The sequence below is a fragment of the Cuculus canorus genome, chromosome 2 (genome assembly GCF_017976375.1).
Source record: "Cuculus canorus isolate bCucCan1 chromosome 2, bCucCan1.pri, whole genome shotgun sequence".
Classification (NCBI taxonomy): domain Eukaryota; kingdom Metazoa; phylum Chordata; class Aves; order Cuculiformes; family Cuculidae; genus Cuculus; species Cuculus canorus.
This window is the reverse complement of record NC_071402.1, coordinates 22,164,265-22,184,151: the sequence shown is the minus strand read 5'-3', so window position 1 is coordinate 22,184,151 and position 19,887 is coordinate 22,164,265. Positions and strand designations below refer to the sequence as shown.

General features: G+C 35.4%; 1 protein-coding gene across 44 annotated transcripts in view; it reads left to right on the top strand.

The window, feature by feature from the left end:
• RIMS2 (regulating synaptic membrane exocytosis 2) overlaps nt 1-19,887 on the top strand; it is a 457,943-nt gene that overhangs the window by 54,191 nt on the left and 383,865 nt on the right. For 39 of the 44 annotated variants that reach the window (XM_054057994.1, XM_054057993.1, XM_054057989.1 and 36 more), the window contains exons 2-3: nt 6,646-6,678; nt 7,074-7,160. The exons of the other annotated variants lie outside the window; for them this stretch is intronic. In XM_054057994.1, the coding sequence (XP_053913969.1) occupies nt 6,646-6,678; nt 7,074-7,160 (120 nt within the window). The remainder of the gene's footprint in view (nt 1-6,645; nt 6,679-7,073; nt 7,161-19,887) is intronic. 44 annotated transcript variants of the gene reach the window in all.

The following is a 19,887-nucleotide window of genomic DNA, read 5'->3' as shown; positions in this document are numbered from 1 at the left end:
CCCATGTAAGGCTTTTGAGCCAGTATGTAGTGTGAACTCTTGAGATTATAGAGAAATCAGGGATTTTCAGATTGTGTGAGAGAGACAATAGTGTGACCAAATACTCTGCAGGACAGATGACAAATGGTTAAACTATTGCCTCACAACATAGCTTTTTAAAGAGAAGAGGGTATTTGTTGAATCATAGTCTTTTTTGACAGAACAAACTGATTAAGTTCAAGGGAGTATTTGCCTCTATCTCATGTCCTTGAAACTGAGTTTGGAAATTCATTCTAGTGAAGAATCATGTAATGCTAGCTGCTCTTCAAATGGGCCAATAGAATCTTCTATTAAAGAAGTATTTACTAAGGCTCTAGGGCTCCTTAAAACCTGCTTGCTCTTTTAAACTGATGCCCTTGACGGCCTTCTTATGCATTGACTGGATCCTTGTTTTGGTCTTCCTACGCATGTTGCAAGTTAGCTGGTCTGATCTTGCAGCTGTTATATATGGTGTTAGAGATGAACAGCTAAGAGGTCAGCTAAGATGAACAGCTAAGATAATTTACTCAGAAGAGATCAGTCTGGTGAAACTCCTAGTTCAAAAAAGTTGCTCATGTTGAAAATCTGAAAAAAACTTCTGGGACTTCAAGACTGGAAGACACTTCTTCACTGAATGTATTTTCTCATGTTTATATTTTTCATGCAGGATGAATAATGCTACTGTCATCTAGAATTTTTTTTGCCTCTCTTTGACAACTTCACTTGATCCAAGATTTTATATTAATTATTGCCTTATAATTTTTATTTTTTCCTAGTTCTTGCACATTCCTCATTCCCTCAGCAGACACAAGATACCCAAGTGAGAAGCAGCTGGTGTATTCCACATGGCAACCAATTATAATGCTGACAGTTACAAATTCCCACCTACTCTGGGATAACCAAAATACTCTATTTTTTGCTAAATATAGGTAAAAGCCACAGTAGCCCTTTTAAAACCGTGTGGTAGGTTTGGAAAAACACTAGATTTTTTAACCTTGACCTTTTAATATCACCTCATGGTTCGAGGCCTCCTGCTTGCAATTTTGGATAACCTTCAAAAGAGAGCATTGATCCATGAGTTAATTATGGAACTGCACGTAACATAATGGCTACCATTCAGTGTAGTACTTATTTATTATTACAGTTGTACTACAGTCATTTTCTCATGTGCTGATTTGTGATTTTGATACTAATTTTTTGGTTTTACTATCAACACCATAACAGAAGGGAAAACATCTGACCAAGCTAGGAAATGTGTGTCTCAGTGTCTGTCTTACTTCAAACAGAAAGAAATATAAGGAAACATTTTTATCTTGAAGAGTTATGTCCTAAGATAAGCAGAGTCTGATTTATTGTGCTGGTTCTCAACTAATAAAAAAATGTTGTCAGTCTCTTCAGTTTTGGAGTTGAAATTACAGGGCTGTTGAGCACTACATTTTCAGTTGCAGTAAACCACGTTTTGCTGTATATATTCTAAAAATACTAGAGTTAAAATTTCACCTTGGGACTTGTCTGTCCGGAATCTTTGATAAACCATCCTATTTCTAATTATCATCTAAAAGTCAGAGTAGTCTTAATCATACAGAATTTATTGTATTTATAGGTAGTGTTTTTCACAAGATCTTGTTCAGTTGGGACTGCTATACAGGAATATGCCTATTTCTATGGGTTTCCATAAAGTGTGTATGGTGCTTTCTTGTTTCTCTTGTATCTTTAACCTGAGTTTGTTCCTCTAGTGTATGTTGGGTACCTACACAATTTAGTATAGTGAGGTAATTTAAGAGGGATTTTTTTATCTGCTTATAAATTTTTGGTGAAGTGTCTTTAATTTAAAACTGTATGCCCAAAAGGATATAGGTCTCTCTGTCTTTCAGATAAGTTTAGAACCAGCATCAGCTTGTAAAGGATGGCTTTATGGTTAGGAGATAAGGGATGTACTGTTGAGACCCTCAGGCTAAGGAGAGCATAGAAAGCTACTGAGCAAAAGACTGTAACTACAGGCCTGTAAAGAAGGTGACACAGCGTGTTAAATGCTTTATATGCTGAATTCAATGTTTCTAGGAGACATTAGGTAGACCCAGACTGTTCCTGCAGATCAAATCTCGCTGTGTTTGTAGATCTGTAGATGGCCAAGTTGTGAATCTTCGGAGCGCTGTTGGGTTTGAGATAGATATTAGGATGTTTATCCCTGCCAAGGTTTGCCGATTCTGAAATTGGGATTTCCCCAAACTTTGCTGGAGAAGCACTGCATAGGTGTTTCATTTCAGATATGTAGGAGGTGCACAGTGGGTTTTATATGTGTGCTCGTTTGAGCTAAAGCAAAACATTTTTTCTCTGGCTTTTTTAGCCTGATATTTAGAAAATGGGCCATTGGTGTGTAGAGAGGCAGGCTACAGCTCACACCTATGGGTACGTAAATTAAGGCCATCCCAGAGCTGGTGTCAAAAGGGGTGACACCTGCTGGGAGAGGCAGACAGGACAGGTGACCCAGCCTGGCCAAAGAAATATTCGATGCCATACCCATCATACTCAGTATAAAAGCATAAGGATCACGAAGGTCATGCTCTCGCTCTTCTTTGATGATCAACATTCAGAGAGGACTTCATATGTCTGTCTGCCCCGGAAGCCTGTCTGTTCCTGAATCCAGTTCTTGGATCCACTCCTGAGTCCAGCTCCTGTCTGCTGCTGAGTCCAGGTCTGGGACCTTCCCTGGGCCTGCCCTGCAGCGTCAGCGATGACATATTGTCATTGGGAAGGCTTGAATTTGGTTGATATACTTGTATATATTTTATTATTTTTCTTATTAATTTTGTTGTCTTCCTTTTGTTATTGTTTCATTAAAGCTGTTTCAGTGTTATTTTCCAACCCACAAGTCTTTCTCATTTCCCTTTTTACCCATGAATGTAAAATCAGAAAAGAGGTCTGGTGGCACAGCTGGTTTACCCATTACCAACACATCTTTGGGGAAGAGTAGCTTATGATTTTGACATTGTAGATTCTAGAGAAGAGATTTTATGGGTGGTGGTAGATTGAAGAATAGAAAATTATTAGGAGTTTTAATGGCTATGAAAATTTTCATGTTAATGTTTTTACTACCTTTTCTCCTGTTTCCATTTTTCTTGTTCCCTCCCTTCTTCTTTCAATTCTGCCCTATTCATTCTCTGTGCCAGTGGGACTAGCCATAATCTTTGAGGAAATCTAACATCAAAAAAATATTGAGACTTGGGATCTAATATACTGATGTTATATCCTGGAAAAGATCAAAGGGATCTGGTACTTGCACTGTGTGGGCTTGCAGAGGAACAGAAGAGGAACGGTACTATGAGTGTTTTAAAGTGCAAAGTGTACGAATGTTTCCCGATGACAAGGTGCAAGGTCCAAAAGTTCTTCATTGTTGACAAGAAGAAAAATCCTGGCTTGTTTGCGTGTGGAGTTATGATCTGTGCAAAAAAGTTGTCATAAGGGCTTCAGACTCTTTTAACATTTTAGAATTAATTTGGTCCTTGTGCAAAATGTTTCGTGAATTCTTGTAAAGACAAAATAATAAAAATTGAAAATAATGGTATTATGTGCTGTTAGAATGCATTGTCGCAGTCATTGTCGATCGACCTTATCTGCAGCCTGTTGGTGGTTTTAGTAAACAAATATCAATTGGAAATTGTTTCTAGTGAATAACTAGAACTGACATTGTTCTTGGCACAGGTTTTAGAGCATAAGATTGAAAAGATGTGGGAAGGTAGTCTAGAAGAAGCAGAATGCAGTATAATGCTTGGGGTTTTTCAGTTAGTCTGTTGAGTAAATCAAGGTCTGAGGTTTCTTTGACCCGTCAATCCATCATTTTAAGCAGTTATTAGTTGCTAATATTTGAGAGGAAGGGAGAAAGCAATGCATATGCATGGGAGTATACAATGTATTGAAAAACAAAGCAGTTCTTTCAACCAAAGGAAATCATCTCTATGTGTGTATGTAGGCAGGATTTAAGAGTCTGGAGTGTCTTCAGGCCTCTTTTGTCTAAAAAAAGCCATTTAAACCACAGCTGCATTAAAAATGCATTTTGTACATTTCATCTAATATGTCATTATTTCTATCAGTTACTACTACTTTTACACCTAATTTCATCCGATTGAAGAGTCTTTTGGAAATATAGTAGCAGGCATTAGCCTGTGATTTGCTGATTTAGATCCAGAATTTCTATCTATTCCCTGACCTTGAAATATAAATATCTGTGCTGTACACCTGAAGGGTCCAAGCCTGTTGATCCGCAACATCAATATGGGTTTAACTTCGGATGAATCTATTATTTTCGATAGGTTTTTTTAATTTCTTTTCAAATTGTATCTTGCCCTTCATGATTGTTATAAAATCAAGGAAGTTAATTGCCTAATGCAGGGACTAAAGGACATACGAAAAGTGTTCAGGGAGTGTGTCACACTTATAAAATAATGGAAGCTGTCGTCCTCATGTAACTACAGTGTTGGAAATTGCATAGTGGATGAGACACAGAATTGTATGAGGAGAAAAGATTATTTCACAGGAGAGAGATTTTGAATTGTGTGGTCAAATTATATCCTAACTTAGAACACAGCGTCCTAGAAAATGCTGGGAGAACAATTTTAAATGCAGGTTTTCAAAGTATCTAACAGATAATGTTTTTTATTTGATGGTTCTATACTAAAAATCTGATTCTAAGATTTTAAAAAATACCATTGGTTTTCAGCTGCAGTTGAAGTCACCAAACATACGCTATTACACAAAGATGCTAGATCTTCCAAAAAAAAATACACCGAAGATTTCAAACTGCATACAGTTATGCAGAATTAGTGTGCGCTACTGCAATTTTAATCTTACACTATTTTGATCTCAGTTCCACATGTGAAAAAGATTGACCATGTTCACTATCCAAAGGAAAGATTTTAATTGTAATTTGATTATGTGCTCAGATTTCCTTTGTTTAGTTCAGTAGAAAAATTCACAATGAATTATTAACTTAAAAGTGTCCAGTACTTATGTTTGGGACTTATGTACAGAGAGGAATATAAGGAACCAGGATTAGCTGCATATTCAGTTTTCTTTGTACAGTTACCAGGGAGGTGATTATTAGCTCCAGGCATGCGACTTAGGAACTCTGAGTCTGGGAGGGTTTCCATCTCATAGTTAACCATATAGAGCTTTTAGGCTCTTAGTGTTGGGGGATCTGAATTAAATGTCCTAAGCTGCCTAGTATAGAAACTGTGGATGTGTAGTATAGAAACTGTGGACTTGCATGTCCTGTCCCTCTTCCCTCTCCCCCTCCTCCTCTCCCTTTGAATTTCCTGTGTCAAAACTAGTATGGTATCTCTTGGTTGAAGATAATATTATTATGAAGATAATATTATTATTATGATTAAGATGCATGGTAGGGGGGGAAGTGTGAATGCATGAGAAAATTTTTTGTGTTTTTTTCTTTTTTTTTTGTTTACCGGAACATTTATTTGTATATAATTTTCTAAAGTGCTGAAGCAGCAAAACCATGCTAAAAGACTTTTTACTGTATGCTGCATGTTCAATTTTCCCTTTCTGTAGTCAGTTTAGGAAAGTTTTTAGTGTGTCTTAAATGTCCACTTATTTAGTTCTTACGCAGTCACTGGACCCTTTTTATAGAGGTATTCACAGTGATACCACATGGAGAAGGAGTTGTGGAGCTGTTTTGGTGAGCTTTAATTTCCTGCCCAGCATTAAGCATCTGCTTAAATTGGAAGCCTGCACTGTCTGTTTAGTTAAGTAGGAGAGTATTCTCCACGGAGACTTTCAGAATTTAGAATTTAGGAATCTTTTTGGGTTTTCTGAATATACGGGGAAGCTAGACCCTAACTTGATATTTAAGACACATATCTGCAATTAGAGGATGTAAATATTCCTATGATTATTTATCTCCATTCTTGGGTTTGGTGGAGGGGAACGGCATAGAACATCAGCTTGCTCATTCAAATTAAAGCATGTATTACAGCTAGAATATTTTTGGAAAGACAATGGACAAATATTAATCAGTGCTATGCAGAACTACTGCATGTACTTATTTTTTCTAGCAAGTCCCAGTAAATTTTACTCAGAGTAAAGTTCCTTAGCTTTCCTCCCTTAGTTGTTAGAGTTGCCTTGTATGCAGACCTTGACATTGTAGTTTAATAAATACAGTTCAGGTTTTTCCTTAATCTATTAGTCCAGGATATTGCATTTTAAATAGCATGTTATATATTATCAATTCACCTTGAATTGTGATAGCCAATTTGGTTGTAAATAAAAAAAAAAGATTATAGTTAACAGAACCAAAGCCCTTTCCTTTGCATTTATTGCTGAATGTACTGCTGGAAATATTCTAACATGATATTCTCTCCAAAGAATTAGAAGCCAGTTATAGAATATTACCAATTTCATTTTGTAACTAAAAGTTTTAGCTACATGGCATTCCCCATTTTTAATCCTAAAAGGAAATAAGCATGGTATATAGATTAGTTTAAATATACAAAAAATAATAAACTTTTAAAATTCAAAGTCAGAACTTTCTCCTGCCCATTTTGATACAGACTGTAGAACTCCAGGGTAGTTGTTTTACAACATGTTGCACTCAGTTGTGCAAACTTATCTTTTTAGGGTCAAAGAAGAGCAAAAACCACAGCTGACACAGTAAGTAAAATATCTTAAAATGCAGTAGGCTTGACGTTTCTACCTTTACCATGTTCTGCTTTCTGCACCTTTGATGGTATTAGCTTTCACTAATACCTGATAGGCTGCAGGTAGTTTGTCATCTGCTTCCTGATTGCTTGTAAGAGAGCTGCCTGCAGCTTCTTACTTCATCCACATGTTAGCTGGATGTAGGTTCTTGCTGCCTGCTTGTGAACTGGTGACCTGTAAAACTTTATTTCCCTTACATCCTTAGTGGCTGACTTAGTATTGCAGCTAACATTCCCATTGGCTCTAGCTTTTCCGCCTGTATATTTCTATTGACATTGGATAAGAAAACATTTAAACTAGTGTGGTTTTATTGGTTATTCAGTCACATTATTTGCTTATTTAAACAGGTGGTTTCCCTTTAGTGGGATCACTGAGCTGGTAAATAACGTTCTTCAACCACAGCAAAAACAGCAAAATGAAAAGGAGCCCCAGACGTAAGTAAGCTACTCTCTGTAGACTAAGTAATGTCTGTGTAGTATTAAAACATACAGGAGAGTATGTTTAAAATAATTGCCCATCTAGAACATCCTGCTCAGGGCATTTTACAAGCTGACACTGTTTACTTTCCCATGTCTCGTTTGCAAAGGAAGAACTGAAAATCAGGTTATGGTCTCCTTATCAGTAACTTAAGTGATTACATTAGAATACATTTGCCTTGTTCTGCAAATGCTGCATACATAAAACTCCCAGTGAAGTGATATGTTTTCTGTGCATGAGGAGCTGGAATGATAAATCATGTAGTATTATATATAACATTTCTATGCACATGCATGGTGTTTGTGATACGGTCATGCATAGAATGCTATACAAATCTACATAATATGTATTAAGAGCTTTCCAAGGAGGGGGAAAATGTCATTGCTTTTTTTTTTTTTTTTTCTTTCTCCATTGTTCTAAGATATCTGTGAAGTTTCAAAACCTTTGTAGATATAAGGTGAAATCTTGGTTAAGGTCAAAGCTGAGGGAATTTTGACTTTGATGGGGCCAGTATTTCATCCATGGACCTTTTACAGTATGAGAGCCACATGAAAAATTTTACTTTTCTTGCTACCTGAAAATGTTAACATTTAACAGAAACTGGCAAAGCTAGGACATTCAGTCTGACGGTAGAACTTAAAGCATGGAGCTGAAAATATTATTTTCATAATGAGAAACTAAGTAATATTTTTTTTTAAAAAATAAAATTTTTAAAATGCGATTTCTGATATTATTTAAGTTTTAAGTAGTTAAGTTGATGTATTTTCTTTCTTCTAAAGAGGAATGCCTTGTAAGTTCACATGATAAGAAAAATCCTTTTGAACTTCTGCATAACTGCCTTAAACCAGATATAATTGTTGTTAATTATTTTCCAGATAGAGTAAGGTTTAGTTTATTTTTAAATATGTATATTTTAGTGGAGTTTCATTCTTGCAGGCCATGAAAGTTGTGCATTATTTTTTGAGAACACACAGTAAGAGATTTTCACAGAATTATGTTGAGAAACAGGCTATAATATTGGTATTCTGTAAAATAATGTATTATTCTGAGAGCAGTTTCTGATATCTGCACTTAAGTTCATATAATATTAACACTAAAGTTTTCTTTTATTGGTTATTATTAGATACTGGCAATATTATGTTTTGTTAACAACACCTCAGTACCTCCTTTGTATTCCCAGTTTCCTTAATGCAGCAAAGTTTATTCAATGTTGTACATATGAAGCATATAGCTTTGAAGAAATTGAAAATACTATATAGTTAGTGTAAACAGTTGAGTTATAGTTGCCAGAAAGTATTTATACATGGTTACTGTTGTTATGGAAGGATTTTTTTTTTCTTTTTTGAACAGTGATCTTTCTTGAAACGGGCTTTGTTCACTGTTTTTATTAAATAACTAAGAAATTAAAGAGTTGCATACTCATTGATTTAGAGATGATACAAGGCGGGGAGAAGTGTAACATCTAATAGCAGGATTGTATTCCTAAATTATCTTGAAAAATCCAAACTATGATTATGATGCCACTCAAAAGGATAAATGCAGGGTGGTGTAGTTAAGTAAGGATAGTTCATATGGTTGACGTAGGACAGAAGAAAACAGTGTAGGTAGAAGCTCTTTGGCAAAGATTCTGGGAGCCATAACAGTATGTAAATTGAGCAGAAGCCAGTACTGTGAAAGAGATGCATATCATACTGGAATGTATAGACTCTGGTCTGGAAGCACCATCAAGAAGTTTTCACTGTGCTAAGCTTTGGCAAGGTCTCACTTGGAACAGCATGCCCTTTTTTGCACACTGTATTTCAGAAATGATATGGAGCAGTTGGAATTCAGTAGAGAGTAAGAAGAATGAATAATCAGATGTCTAAGAAACAGGGCATGAATAAAGAAAGATTGAAACATATGAGGTGATTTAGCCTCCTGAAGAGAAAATCTGAGAGAGTGTAGATGGACAAATCTTCAGTTATGCAGGAAGTTGCTGGAAAAAGGAAAGGAAATAATCCCTTTTCCATGCATTTGGTGGTGTAGCAGGAAGGAGTAAACTTAAGTTGTATCAGGGAGGATTCAGCTTGGTAGGAAAAACTTTTTAATGGAAAGAAAACTTAAAATGCTTGCAGAGTTTGCCTAGGGCTTGTGTGGGAGCTATTGCACTGAAAATCTTAAGAAGTGGGTTTGGCAAATATCTGTTAGAAGATGCGTGAGTGTAGCCGGTCCTGCACTGGGACAAGAGAATGAACTGACTTTAAAGTGTCTTCTTCACTATGAGCATGGTGAAGCACTGGAACAGGTAACTCAGAGAAGTCCTGGATGCCCTATCCCCAGAGGTGTTCAAGGCCAGGTTAGAGGGGGCTTTGAACAACCTGATCAAGGGGAAGGTGTCCCTGCCCATGGCAGGGGCATTGGATCTGGAATATCTTTAATGTCCTCTCCAATCCGAGCCATTCTATGATTCTATGAACGATTTTTGCTTTAACATGCAAACTTAGTCTTACTACTCCTGAAGTTCAACATTTGACAAGTAGACTTTCTTAGGATAGGTATGTTGTTTTCTTCATAAAATTTGAAATGTCTGGTAAGGAATTATTACTGAATACTTTAGTCAGTGTATGAATTAAAGCAATCTTTCAAACAGATTGCTACATTTTAAGAATCTCTAATGAATTCTTAAAATAGACTGGCATTGCTCAAATACTTAACGTAAATCAATGAATCATTATTTTTGTAATCTGAACTTACTGTGTAAACAATATGTCTGCCAACTATTGGGTAGCTTTGAATTTCTTCAGATTATCTACCCCATGTGTGATGTCTAGCCCACATAAAAAACTATTTAATACAATTTCCACTATATTTAATCAGCAGGCTTATTTGCAGTCTGTGTAGTTCCTGTTTAACATGCTTTTTAATAGATCCTATTGAAAGAATATTTTTATTAAGAAGAAAAGTATGTCTCTGAAACCAATACACTTGTAAAAATTGAGTCATGAGAAACCTAGCACTCTGCTGTGTTTATTTTCTTAGGCAGTAAGATGGAAAGAAAAAGAAGAATGAACGAGGTAAAAATAAAATTATAGTTAGCATTTTAAAAAATGAAACATGGTGACTGTAGCTATTTCAAAGTAAAATATAAATCCACAAAATACCTTCTTAGCTATAAAACTGTTTTTATCTCCATAATAAAGTAAACATGATATACCTAAACGACTTCTGTTGTGTGATTCTAATGACTGATCACAGCTCTTACTTTTATGGGACTGTTAAGTTTACTGTTTGCAGCATAAGTTTGTGGTTGCCTGACTTGAAAAAATGCCCTGGACTTTTTTTCAGATTTATTCCTCATAATACAGTAAATACTTGTTTTTGTTGGTTGGATTGTTCCAGATATTAGTGAGGCCAAGACAGTAGTTATGAATAAGGTGGAATTCAGTTTTCTCAGAAGAAAAAGATAGACATGTTGGGGACAGGTAAATATAGAGATCATAAGAAATATATTTCTATGTTTAACTTGGAATCCAACTGATCTATTTTAATCCTAGAATAAATACAGATTTATAATTCTGCAGAGGAGCCCACAGACTGTGATAGCTCAAAGATAATAGAATTCACATTTTTTAGAAATTAAGAAATCTTATTAATGAGGAATTAAAAAACACTCAGGGACAATCTAAGGAACTTATTGTGTAAGAAAATGTCTATTTGTGAAAAAAAAAAAAAGGAATCTTTAGAGAAAATTTTAGTATGGTATAATGAGAGATTCTTTGAGGATGTGGGGTTATAAAACAGCCTTGCAAGCAAAAAGAGAAGAACGCAAGCAAAAAATAAAGAGGTGGACAGCGGTTAGCATTATGGGCAAGAAAAAGGTCAAAAAGACCCCTAAAATAGAGATAATACAAATGCATATACTTTACTCAAATAAGGTAATATGTAATAAAGGAAAATAATACCACTTTATAAGGTCGGGTGTAATGGAGCTATATCTGAACCCTATAGTATACTAGAATCTCTAGATACTTTTTGTTATGCAACATAATAATAAGTAAAAAAACCCCAAAAGTGGTATGATTGAAGAACAGAATGTTTCCATGTATATATACATAGAAGTGTAAATAAACTCTTTGCTTTCTAGACAATACAGACGACAGTATTTTGTAACATAATTAAAACAGCTCCTAAAAGCTTTGTGTGAGAGCATTTTCTCTCTGTTGCAATTTTTTAAATTTCTCAGGGTTTGTGGATGCCACTGGCTGTGGTGCTACTAATATGCTGACAACATCCTGCTTTGAACTGCTTTCCAAAAGAAATGGACAGTACCCCTAGAGGGATGACAGGTTGTCTGAATGAGATAAGCAAATAGATTTAGAAAATGCTGGTTTAAGCTTAACTTAAACAAGATGGAAGTGATACTGTTACTATAATAAGAAGAAGGCATGTTAAGTATGCAATTGAATTGGTGACCTCAGTCTCCAATGGAACCTGCCTTCGTGACAGTGGCAAAAGGGGTTCTTGCAAGGCATAGAGGCTATCCACTCACTTTGGCATTGACTCTAACCATAATGGATGTTTTCATTTTTTTTTTTCCCAAAGAAGAATTGTGTATTTCATTCTGCGAAGAACTGATGGTAAAGGTCATACAACAAGTTTAATTTGTGTGATGTTTATCAAATCTTGTCTTAGGAAGGTCAGAACTAACAGAGAGGATTATAGCACAGCTGCTGCACTCTACTGGCTATTTATTATTCTTAATAATTTAAATTCTTCCCCCTTAAAATTATACGGAAAGCACTATTTGGTGTGTAAAGTGATCTAAATCTTATTTTACTTGCAATATCACTAGTTCCAAGACTTTTAGTTATATAAAAAATCATTAAAAACAAGTGGAGTAAGACATTTTTGACTTGCCAGATATAACCTGAACCTTGCTTTCTCTAACGTCATTGATAATTTTAAACTGTAAATGATCACTTACATGTGCAACAACATGTGGCTGTTCAGTACAGATCCTATCCCATGTCTGGTGCAAAGGGAGGAAATTCCCTCATACTCCTGTGTCTGAAGGGTGTGAAGATCCATACTTACATTTTTGTTTCCCTTCTCTAACATGCTTCTAATTTCCCATGCAATTTTCAGTCCATTAAAGATACCTGCTCCTTTATTTCCTTTTTCGCTGTTTACCAAGGACTAAGCAGGTAGAGTGGCATTGTTTTGCTGAGGCAATCTCACTAAAAGTTGCTGGATATATTAAAAAAAAACCTTTGATTTTTACAAAGGACAGATTTACTTTCAGGGTAGAGCATATGTGGAAATGTAGGTAATTATTAATTGTTGAAAATACAGATTTCACTGTAGGAATGTCTGGATTTCTCTTTAAAAGTGCCTATTCAGTGCACCCATTGCTGCTGCTATGTATAGAGTATTTTTCATGGATTATATCTCAATTTTTAACCGTTCATGCTTTGTACCTTTTTAATTAATGCTAGTTTTGAGGAAAATTCAAGATTGCAGAAACATTTTTTAATAACTTTTTTTTTTTTTTTAAAGCAGTGAAATATTGTCTTAAGCAGCATATTCTTAGCTTTCTTACAGAGCTTCTATGTTGTTAAAATAATCAGTCAAGTTCGTGGAGATGATGTGGCAGAGACTAAGCAAAAAAAAAGGAAAAGGATATCTTCTGGTTCTTAGGGCTTTTTTGCAGGTTGATACAAACTATTGTCAGCTTTTTGCTACTTCTGGCTTTCTCTTCAAATGGAGAGCATTCGTCTTCTGGTATTTGGGTAGAAAATAAAGACTACAGCAAGCGGTATCACACTGATGAATAGTGACCAGGTTCACGGTTGTTGTTGTTCTAAACTTAAATACCAAAGTCTGAATTTCTGTGGGCTTTATATTGTCTTAAGTCACAGCTTTAAATAATTCCTTGCCTGTTAGTACATTTTTCTTGCTGATTCAATATTCCCATTGGGAATATGGACTCAGCATAAAACCTTTATCATATGGAAATACAGTTAAGATGCTTGAAACTAAAGGGACATTTGGGAGCTCAGCAGTTCTACAGCATTCCCTCATAGTCAGAATCTTAGTCTGAAATGTAAAGGAGAAAACCGTATGGTACAGCCAGACTGCGCTTGGTGTATAGTCTGAAGGTGTAGTGATGTGAATTGGTGACGTGGTTTAACCCTAGTTGACAACTAAGCACCACACTGTCACTCGCTCACTCTTGCCCAGTGGGATGGGAGAGAGAATTGGAAGGGTTACTATATTCCCTGAACAACTCTTGATCCTGCTACAATTTGAAGACCTGCTAACAATGGTGATAGTACTTTTGATAACAGCTTAAGTCAGACCAACATGTGGTAATTGATGAGGTAACAAATATCCCAAATCTCTATAAGAAATGTGGGTTTTTTTTGTTTTCTTGCAATGTAGAAGCAGTCTTTTGAATGTATGAAAAATGTCTTAGATGTCTTGTAAATGAAAATAACCCCAAACATATAAAAGGAAGGATCTTAAGTCAGCAACAGAGGATAAAGTTGTATGCTTGTTTTATTTGTGACTCTGAAAGCTGAAGTAGTTTTTTATTGTTTCCTTATATGCTGACATCTGACAAAAATAGTGTGCACAGATTTCTGTACTGTAGAGTAAACATGCAAATAGGACCCCTGCAGTGTGTGTAGAATTGAAGTTTGTAGCATGCAGTTGTCATCACCAACTACAGTAATTCTGGGCTCTGGTTAGAAAAAAGCATTTTTGTAGGCCATCTTTTTCAAAATCAATATTTCTTTTTTTCTGGGTCAAAGATTTCTGTGTCCATCTCTCTCTGGCAAGTTTTATCTGCCAGTGTGTTTTCTTTTGGCTCTCTGAGCTTGTCCACTCTATCACGGTTTTCTTCCCCATGGAAATCAGTTATTGTTATCAGTATTTTCTGTGATGCATAGACATGAACATGACATCATGAGGCTGAACTGTCTAAAGCACTAGTTACACAAGATTAATGTCTTTCAGTTATTCTAGTGACTCTCATTTGTGTCATCAGGTACATTGATGTTCATGAACTTTTGAAAGCGATTAATCCATATATTTTTAAAAAGTCTCCTTAGCCTTAGTGAGATATTCAGCACTTTTATGATGTTCTTAACATTTTAGATTTCAGTTGATACCAGCGAATTTGAAGAACGTCTCAATACATTAGGGTGTCAACTCTATTATTTAGTTTAAAAATGTGTCAAAATAGATTTTTATCAGTTAACATTCTTTTTGATTTAGGTTTTCAGGAGAAAATAATCTTAGTGGTCAGAATCATAAAATCAAAGGATGTTAGACTTGTTAGTGACCTCAGTGGAACTGACATAGATACTTAGGACATGGTGTGTCCTAAGTCTCTTTCCTAAAAAGATGCTTCTGTGAGTCATGTTGGAAAACTGGAGTCACTGGAAATATAAAGAGTATGCCCAAGACAGCAGAGATAAGATTGTCTGTCTTCATCACTTGAGAAATATTTTTATGGCACAGTTAATTTGTGCTCATTTCAGCAGTACAGCTTCTGTTTTCTCATGAAAACTGCTGACTTGAGTTCCCTGTTGTATTCAGTTCTTGTAAACAGGCTCATCTGGTAATATAGGCTAAGGGCTCCTTTCTCCTGGTTGGATCACCAGACCCTCTCCATGAGGATGTAGATTAAAATGGTCCTTCAGTGCCTCTCCCCAACATATTACTCCTCTCATCTTCTTTCAACCTCTTTCATCCTCGTAATAGTTCACCTGGAAAAACTCAATGGCTTTTACCAAGGTGGACTAAACCCTGTAATATTGAATATTGAATATCACACATCAGTAAGGGTAGGACTAATGTAGCAGTGGTGACTTATTTGGTTTTTGCAGAGCAGTAGATTTCTCCCAGAGCAATCATTGACTCTCTTTTTTTTTTTCTTTTTTGTATAAAAGGACTGATAGCAAGAAAGTGTGAACAAAAGATAACTTCATTTATTTTGTTTTACATGTTACCAAGTGACTGGAAATTTTCTGAAAATAACTAGGAGACATTTTTTTAATTATTGGATGAAATGGGAAGAAAGTTGACCAAGAATTTGCAGTCAGAGATGTATAAAAAGCTATTTGGAAATCAAAATAATATTTCCTGAAACAATCAGAGTGGCTTTATTGAAGATGTTTGCTTGTATTTATCAAATATATTGGACTTAAATCAGTTGTGATTGGTGTAATAAAAAAGGCTTTCAAAAGGATAGTTTTAATGAATGATAATTTGAGATACGAAAGATTCTAAATATTTTTATTTTGCAACAAGGGTAGATATTATTCTTAAAACAAATACATGCTACCAACTCTTTCTCTCATGTGTTCTTGATATTAAGATGTGAAAAGAGCAATAATGCACAATGTTGAATAAATATTCAGGAGAGAAGAGAGATTTATTGATCATGGTTGAATCAATTATATCATCATAACTGCAAAACTACCCTCAAAAAGTCAGATCAAATTATAGAAAAGAAAAAATCAGATTCATGATTCTATAACCAATTTCAGAATCAAGAAATAGGTTCTAAAACAGTTAGTGACAGTAACTCTAGAAATGCTGATGTATACCTTTTAATGCCATCAAGTTTCTGTAGTACTGAAAGATGTTTGGTACTTCACAAAAGCTACCTCTGTAGTTTAAGCCCTACGTCTTAATGTTTGCTATTGAATGCAAGTACTGAGATTAGTTTGTACCTGTGCAAATGACTTCTACAGTTGACCCAGTTGCTGGTAGTGCTGAACGCTAGTATGAAGTATTGAGAACTTCCAGCTGCTAATGATAGCAGTGGAAACAGCAGCTGGTTTTCATGGTAAGTTTCACATAGCAGTCGGTGTTTTTGCTTACTTGCACATTGAAAGCAGAACCAGACCTGTCAGTCATCAGTGTCTGGGGAATTCCTGTCCCCTGGAGTCGGGAAAAGTAACTAGGCTTGCCAGAAATACAATTAGGCTTCCCAGCTGCAGAGCTTTTTGGAAGAAAGTTCAAAGGTTGGTTACAAGCTTTTAAACTCACAACTCCCTTCAATAACATTTATGTCTAATTGATAGCTATGGATCAGTGTTGTGCTTGTCTTTGGAAGAATTTATTGTCTCAATTACATGCTTTTCTTTTGACATATTTGCAGTGATTGATTGTGTTGTGTGTTTCAGAATGAGGGCGAGTAAAGTGTTAATTTCACTGCTGTCTTGTTTTATTCCTTTGATAAGGAATAGTTGCAGTGTTTGCTCAATTCATTAGATAAATACAAGGTTAAGTATTCATTCCTTAATTGAAGAGGTGTGGAGAGGAAAAAAGTTTTTATTTATTATCCGTTACTTAAGGCAGGAAAGGATCTGACTGATAGACAAAGGCTGACTACAGCATGTGGAGCTCTGCCTTGTTTACCTAGGGAAGACAGACTAATTAAGACAGTTTCCGGGTGCAGATTTTTGTGATGTGGCAGTCCTCACTCTGGTTCTGGTTTTAGAGATTTGAGGATGACTGAACAGATATCTGAAAGATCTCAGGTATGTTCCAAAAGGAGCATAGTCCTCAAAACATCTGTATCATGAAAACCTGAGTCAGGTCCTCTATTTTACAGAGAAATGGATCTTTTAAATTTTTTTAATGTAATCATTCCCCTTTTCTTTTACATGTGAGTTAATGGGTGGCTTTGTGTGATCATAGTGAAAGTAGTATTGATTTTACAGAAGAAGGCAATTTTATTATTTTTTCCTAAAGATGATTTTCTGATTATGGTCTGTATGGAGACGAAGTTGAAGTACCTTGGTAGTAGCGTGGCTCCTGGAGTGTCTTGGGCTCAGAGCAAACATGGACAGATGGTGCCAGGGTGAGTTGATCAGAAGCCTGGGGTGAGGATGAGTGCTACCGCATACAAAACCTCATCTATGAATAACATTAACAGACGGTGAAGATTGTCACAGAGTGAAAAAAAATCAGTCTCATAGAAACAGAAATCCAGTTTTTATTGTAGTATATTGGGAATTTTGATCTGTCACAAACATGATTAAATGACTCCAAAATTTGAAAGCTTTTCAGTAATACTCATTGTCCATTCTATATACCACCTTTATCATCCTTTAGGAAGCTTTACATCCATTTGTATATTCCCTGCTTCCACAGATGATTACTAAGGATGGTTTTATTGTAGGAAATGGGTGGTCGTTGTTCAGTGCAAGGATATTCAGCAGAGACAACTTGAGTTTTGTCAACAGGAACACAGTGGGACTTCTCATCTCAGGTGTAGTTTATCCATAGATAAGTCTGTATTGGGAAACAGTTTTAGAACAGTTGTGATCCCTCCCTCTCCCAATTATGTACCTAAGACCAAAACATGTTTTACTATTTCTAGTGCAGTGTTTGACAACAGAGTGAAAGCCACTGACATCCGTATGACAAAAATCTGATTAACAGGTGATTACTGAAACAGCAGAATGTTGTCTATTTCAACATTTAATGTGTATTTAAGATAAATGTATTCCGGGTAAATGCTGGAATATGATGAAACTGAATTCTCCTCTTTACAGCAACCCTATTGAACCTCTTAAGAAAATTTTATGGTGTCTATTTTGCTGGTAACTGTTGTGTAAAAGATTGACTATTGAATTTCTGACTCCATTGTGTGTATTTCTTAGCTATTACAGTATTATTTTCCTATGTACACTAAATAAATATTCCTTTTTTTGGTTAAATATGTAACATTGATGAATTGTGATGATCCTAGAAACACAACATTATCTCTTCTGATGATTTGTTCAAGTACTGGCTCTTATATCCTAGCCAATGCCTTTGCCTGTCTTTTGACTCTACTTTTAGTGGTCAGGGAAAAACAAAAGAGACATGTATATATAATCAAGTTCTTTTTTTTTGGGTCATTGTATTTAAAGAAAGATCCTGCTTCCAATGCTGAAACCTATTACAAAGATCCTATTGTAACAGGTTAGCTAGGTCAGCAGGAAGAAGGATTGGAAATTTATCAGTATTGATATTGTACCTTCTTTTAGTAGTAATATCTGGTTAATACTGGATAGCAAAGGCTTACCTAAAATAAGAATGGCAATTGATTTTGGACATCTGAATTTATCTTTCTTACATGGAATTGACCATGTTCTGCAATAAGATTGATAATGTATGTTTCTTTCTCCAAATCATATTCCGCAATGTCTTTAATTTAGGGTAGCAAATTTGTTGAATTGCTGTGGCAGTTTAAGATACCTCAATGAGAGCAGCACTACCAAGTAAGGTTTTCCTTCTCTCCGAGTCTACCAAAGTTTGATTTGCAGTGAACATCTGAGCAGGACTGAACCCACTCAGAGGTTAGATCTGTAGAGTTGTTTTTCTTTTTTATTTAAACAAAAAGATTTCTCAGCAATTTAGATGATGATGTAACAATATAGTAATATATGAGTCCTGATTAACAGTCTGGAAAAAAAAGAATGCATGAACATGAGAACTATGAGACAGGAAAAGAAAGGCTGAGGAAGAGCAGAACTAAGACTTGTTTTACTAGTTTAAGTAAAATTACACTAAAAAAAAAAAAAGTAGAATCTGTTTATAGTGACTATTTTTCCAAGGAGATGTATGCCAGGAGATGGCTTTGATAAACTGATATCAAAATCTTGGCAGAGAAAGATATTTAAGCACTATAGGAAAACCTAATTTTGGAGTTGTCTATAGGATAGTTCCTGGCCTTTGAGTGTCAGTGTCCTTGATCCCTCTCCTAGTTTATAAGGCCTGCTGTTACCACATGCTTCCACTCTGCAGGATTATGAACAGCATAGCATGATCAGTAGGCCTACTCGTGGCCCGTCATTCTTTTCTTGCAGCCCTCATTTATACCTAGTAGCTTTGAACTCTTAATTAAACCTTACTAATAAACCATTAAGAGGTTCAAGGATTTGAATCTAGAATTGTATGATAATCTTTTCTTTGGCACTGATTTTTTTTTTTTTTTTTGTGTGTGTGTGGTGGTTTTGCAAATCTCCAATTAGGAAAATTCGAGCATTATCTCTCAGAAATAGTATTAGATTAACTGCTATTTATACAGTTGTTGAGGTGAAAATATATCTTCTCAATCATAATAAAATACTGTTTATCTAAAAGGAAGCAATACTGCTGCAACATAAATGAACATATTTTACTTCTGAGAAGTGAAGTTTCAGTTTAATGCACTTTTTGTGTAAAAGGAAGGGTTTAGATATAATTCAAATGGGGAAAATTGTTACATGCCGCATTTGTGCACTTACAAAAATTCTCTGTTTCAGGTGAGATCATATTTTTCCCTTTGTAAGCTCTTTAATTTAAAAAAAAACATAATTATTTTTTGTATTTGAATTTCCATTTCAGGCCCCATTTCTTTTTCTTTTTATTTCTAGAAGAGGTTACTCTAGCAAGTTGAAAATAAATTGTTTTGTCTCTAATTCTGGTTATTTTCCATTCTGTTCATGTTTTAAATATTACTGTTTTCTGCGAATTGGGAAACTCTTTTAAGAGGCTCTCTTCCTATGGTTCTGCTAGCAACGTGGCTCCACGGGTGGCACTTTTGCAGTAATAATACTGATACAATCAAAATCAAGATGCAGCACAACTGATTACTATCACAAGTTCTGGTGGTGCTAGTTCAGCATCAAGCACGTTCCTGTGGTTTTCTTAGATAAA